Source organism: Oncorhynchus nerka, linkage group LG17 (genome assembly GCF_034236695.1).
Source record: "Oncorhynchus nerka isolate Pitt River linkage group LG17, Oner_Uvic_2.0, whole genome shotgun sequence".
Lineage (NCBI taxonomy): Eukaryota > Metazoa > Chordata > Actinopteri > Salmoniformes > Salmonidae > Oncorhynchus > Oncorhynchus nerka.
The window spans coordinates 18,730,444-18,735,786 of NC_088412.1; the positions used below are offsets into that span (position 1 = coordinate 18,730,444).

At 41.8% G+C, this 5,343-nt stretch overlaps 1 protein-coding gene across 1 annotated transcript; it reads left to right on the forward strand.

Moving 5' to 3' along the window:
• Window positions 1-1,667: 1,667 nt before the first annotated feature.
• lrrc10 (leucine rich repeat containing 10) lies at window positions 1,668-5,247 on the forward strand. The gene has a single exon (XM_029686976.2). The coding sequence runs from the start codon at window positions 2,220-2,222 to the stop codon at window positions 3,072-3,074; it is 855 nt and encodes a 284-aa protein (XP_029542836.1). The 5' UTR covers window positions 1,668-2,219; the 3' UTR covers window positions 3,075-5,247.
• The last annotated feature ends 96 nt before the right edge of the window (window positions 5,248-5,343 follow it).

Genomic DNA, 5,343 nt, shown 5'->3' on the forward strand with positions numbered 1-5,343 from the left:
CGCCAGACCCACTGGCTCAGGTCATCTACAAGTCCATGCTAGGTAAAGCTCCGCCTTATCTCAGTTCACTGGTCACGATGGCAACACCCATTCGTAGCACGCGCTCCAGCAGGTGTATCTCATTGATCATCCCTAAAGCCAACACCTCATTCGCCGCCTTTCGTTCCAGTACTCTGCTGCCTGTGACTGGAACGAATTGCAAAATCGCTGAAGTTGGAGACTTTTATCTCCCTCACCAACTTCAAACATCAGCTATCTGAGCAGCTAACCGATCGCTGCAGCTGTACATAGTCTATTGGTAAATAGCCCACCCATTTTCACCTACCTCATCCCCATACTGTTTTATTTATTTACTTTTCTGCTCTTTTGCACACCAATATCTCTACCTGTACATGACCATCTGATCATTTATCACTCCAGTGTTAATCTGCAAAATTGTAATTATTCGCCTACCTCATGCCTTTTGCACACATTGTATATAGACTCCCCCCTTTTTTTTCTACTGTGTTATTGACTTGTTAATTGTTTACTCCATGTGTAACTCTGTGTTGTCTGTTCACACTGCTATGCTTTATCTTGGCCAGGTCGCAGTTGCAAATGAGAACTTGTTCTCAACTAGCCTACCTGGTTAAATAAAGGTGAAATAAAAAAAAAATAATAAAAAATTCCATTCTTCTTTCTCACCATTGTCCACTTATCATTCTCATCAACTCCACTCGCACCAACATCTGCTTCCACACACAGTGCTTCCACCATCACATGCATTTGTAGGCGGTTTAACTTACCCTGTCATGCGGCTCAACTTACCCCATACGTAAGTTGTAACAAGAGAGCACTTTTCTGGGACAAAACTGTAATGTTTACATGAATTCTGATTATGTCCAGGGAAATACAACATCCTGAAATATATGTAGATATCTTTGATAGAAAGAATACTATATTTCCCTTGACAGAGTGATGCTGAATGTAAAAAATAGCTCAACTTATCCCACTCTCCCCTATGCAGACTGGCTCTGGACTGATTGCATCCCATTTTAATCTTCTTTAAAAGGAATTGAAACAGAAAGACTACATACAGTACACTTCCCAGAAGCTCAGTAACCCCAGTCACCAGCTGTGGCTAGGTGTCCATAGCCCTCACACACTCACAGCTCACACCAAGTCAACGTGTGAGCTAAGCAGACAGGACTCCATAACTTGGGGTTGACAAAGCCCAGGCCACTCTGGCATTTACATCCCCCTGATATGCCTCTTTACTTTTTTTGGAGGCTGTTACTTAATTTTCCACTCCATGCAGCAAACATTTCAAACCACCCGATGATTTAAAGCTTTTCCAGCTTGACCAAAACACTCTCTGGCTCTCTCACATGGCTGCTTGCAACACTGTGCCATAGTTCAGAAACATGACAGCCTCTGGTAACAGTCACAAATTCTGCACATTATTTAAGAGTGAAAGGCCACTTGTGTGGCGATGATAAAGACTTGGCTCCCAGGCTGTGGGAGGGCTTGTAGACGGACGGAATGTAGATGACCTCCCATGCTCTTTGATCACTTAACACCTCTTATACACTTATCAACTGACTACATTCTGTTCTGCAGAACATAGACCCCCCCCTTGCTCTCTCACGTTATACAGAGGGGGAAAGTCATTAAGCACAAATGGGGAGGAGTGAGCAGCTCGTCATTTGCTACTGCTTAAGAGCCTAGGCAAAGCTCAGAGCCACAGACAGAAAGAGAGCGAGCCAACAGAGGTCTGTGCAAGGGTCTGGGAATATCGGCAACACCTTCATTAGGTGGGATACAACACTGACATACCACTATTTGGGGGAAAGCTGGCAAACATAATTTGGAAGTCTTATTGTGAGAAGGATCCCCTCAATCCACACGACTCTCTAAAGTAGGTGTTTTTATAGAGACCGTCAAGTATAATCTACAGCTTTGTGGGGGTCACAACATGCATGGACTGGTAGTTTGACATTGGAATTGCCTTTTTGGGTTTCAGTCAAGTTGTAAGGGATTCAGTCATCTAGTCATATTTCCAGTGTTATTCTTGTTGTTTTTTGTAAAATGGCATCAGACTTGACAGCTTCTACTGCTAATCATGACAGTTAGAGAATGGACTTTCCTGGACATTCTTCCATGAGCTGCTCACTCCCCCCTCAGCTCTGCGGCTGAACCAGAGTGGGTGTAGGGCAGCATCAGGGAGACTCAGGCTGCTCATGATGGGGAACGTCATACGTGGCGCTGTGGCCTTCATCCCCTCCGAGCGCTGCCAGCGTTTCCTGGTGGGTGACCTGAAGGAGATGCCTCTTGATCGGACACTAGACCTGAGCAAACTGCAGCTGCGTCGTCTTCCTGTGGCTGCCTGCCTGTTCAATGAGCTGGTCAAGCTCTACCTAAGTGGCAACAACCTGAGCACCCTACCTGCAGACTTGCAGGGCCTGAGGAAGTTGCAACTCTTAGCTCTTGACTTCAACTGTTTCGAGGAGCTGCCTGCGGCTGTGTGTCAGCTACCTCAGCTTAACATCCTGTATCTGGGCAACAACCAGCTCTGGTGCCTCCCCCGGGAGCTGGGCGAGCTGAAAGAACTTAATACCCTGTGGTTGGAGACTAACTGTTTCACTCAGTTCCCCAGTGTGGTCTGCGACCTCCCCAACCTCAAGACGCTCCATCTGGGGTACAACCAGATAAGCAAACTGCCCATGGAGCTCGGTGGGTTAGAGGAGCTGAGGAGTATCTGGCTAGCCGGGAACCAGCTGTGTGAGTTCCCGCCAGTGTTGCTCGCCATGCACCTTCTGGCCGTGATCGATGTGGACCGCAACAAAATCCGCCGCTTTCCTGGTCTGTCCCACTTGCAGGGGTTGAAACTGGTAATCTACGACCACAACCCCTGTGTGAACGCACCTGTGGTCGGGGAGGGGGTCAGAAGGGTTGGACGCTGGGCAGACAGCTCGGATGATGAAGAGGATGGTGAGGATGGGTTGAAAGTGTGTGAGACTCCGACTGAGGTGAAGGAACTTGCCTCCGAGGGACAACTGGACTCACTACTTGAAAAGGGTTGTGGAAGCATCTGACCTTCAACCGTGGCTAAACTGGGGAACAGGATGCCAGTCAAGTGGAGCACTTACTGGAGAACGACCACTTACTGGAGAACGGCCAGCAGCCAGGCCTGATGGTGTTTTGTTCCAAATATGGTCAGGCCAATGATATGGACCTAAACACAGATGACAAATAATAAGCTGTTACGATTGGTTTCCATCATGATGAAACATGGACCTCAGGAAGAGTGCCAGGAGGAATCTGATATGAAGTTCTCTACTTTTACATCACTGTCTGCAGACTTGAAGGATTTTCTTTTGATCATATTCAGTTCATTTTACAGGTTAATTTCCAATTCAATTCATTTCTGGAGACATGAACCCCAGGGCACACCACGTCATTTCAACATGGAAATTGGGGTAATATTGTTGAGACGTTGATCAATGAGATTTCAACCTTTAATCACCCACTCAAAATGACGGACAGAAGTTTGTTGTATTCCCAATGTGTTATCACTATGGTTTCAACCGTCTGAAAGCACAACAAAATTCCAATAGAAAAACCATGTCTGATTTTTCTGTTTTGTTGTCATCTAAAATGTGTTATCACAGCACTTTAAACCATTTTAAAGCACAACAAAGTTAGAATGAAAATACAATGTCAGATCTTTTGTATTTATACAACAACTTAATGTGTTATCACTGTGCTTCATCTAATAGCAGAACCAAATGACTTGGATTGCAGTTGAGATTACTAAAAGTACATATTGCAAGTGATCAATGCTGTTAGAGATTCTGCACAGATTATTTAAGCATTTGTGAAGAGCTCCACAGACCTGCGACCTTTGCATCTTGAACAAGCATGCTTTCTATGATTACAGAAGAAGACATTTATAGTTACATTAGCGTAACCTCAACATGTGGTCATGGATGTGTTAGTCATTTTAAGATTGAATAAATACTATTACATTAGTTTGTAAGTTAGCAAAAACTTTAAGCTATTTACTGTCTTACAAAAGTAATATTGAATTGTGTTTGGTTGACAACGCAACCAAATATCAACATTTAAAGGATATCTAATGCTTGCATAGTTTCATCTGAGCCACTGGCTAAATCATATGCTTAACATTTTATTTTTGGTTTAGTTGGAGATGTAAATCCAACATAATTTGTTAACTTGTCAACAAGTTAATAGGCTATTTACTGTATTGCAAAAGTGATATTGAATTGTGTTTGGTTGACAATGCAACCAAATATCAACATTTGAATGAGATTTACAGTGGGGCAAAAAAGTATTTAGTCAGCCACCAATTGTGCAAGTTCTCCCACTTAAAAAGACGAGAGGCCTGTAATTTTCATCATAGGTACACTTAAACTATGACAGACAAAATGAGAAAAAAAATCCAGAAAATCACATTGTAGGATTTTAATTTATTTATTTGCAAATTATGGTGGAAAATAAGTATTTTTGGCCCATTCCATACATGCACAATTGGTGGCTGACTAAATACCTCCCCCCCCACTATATGTATCTTTTGTGTCACTGACGTGGTCTGACTTTAATTCCAGTCTGTCTACAAATTATTAATTGATATGTTGGATTAAAGTCTCAAACAATAAACAAGTCAAATAATAGGAATACATTTAAAACTTTAAATGCACTTCAAATAAAGTTTGATTTAGTCCCATTCATTCAGATGTTGGGTTAAGATGGAAACATGAATCCCACATATCAATGATTCATTTATACATTACATTTTAAATCAACCAAAGCTTGAAACTCTAGGCCTTTATGTATTGTCTATTTTTAGTTGAATCCTGAGTTGAATTGAAACAATAGCGGTTGATTACTTAGCCTGAATAGTATCATTGATGATATGACAAAGAGTATGGTTACCCTTTAGAATGACTAAGAGCAACAGTGAATATATTTCATTATTAATAGATCTATCAATATCATGATAGCACATTGGTAGTCGTCAGTGTCAAATATCAAAGTGAAGCAGGACTGGGTCTGCTTAAAGAAAACCTGGATGGGATATCAAATGAATAGCTGTTGTAGATAGGTCAAGTAAGAGGTGCTGCCCAGCCTATAGTTTTTTAATTCTGATAGTGGATATACAATTGAAGATCTGACATTGTTTCAATGGTACAAACTCAACATGTGTTACACAAGGTTTGCATGTGTTAATTAAAATTACGACAATCATGTGGTTGAAATTTCACCCTCAAAACAACAATTTACATTGATTAATTTTTTCAAATGATATGTATTTTCCATGTAGATTCGACATCACAATACATT

Bases quoted from the DNA above. Each gene is read 5' to 3' on its own strand.
- lrrc10 (XM_029686976.2), top strand. From the start codon at position 2,220: ATGATGGGGAACGTCATACGTGGCGCTGTGGCCTTCATCCCCTCCGAG.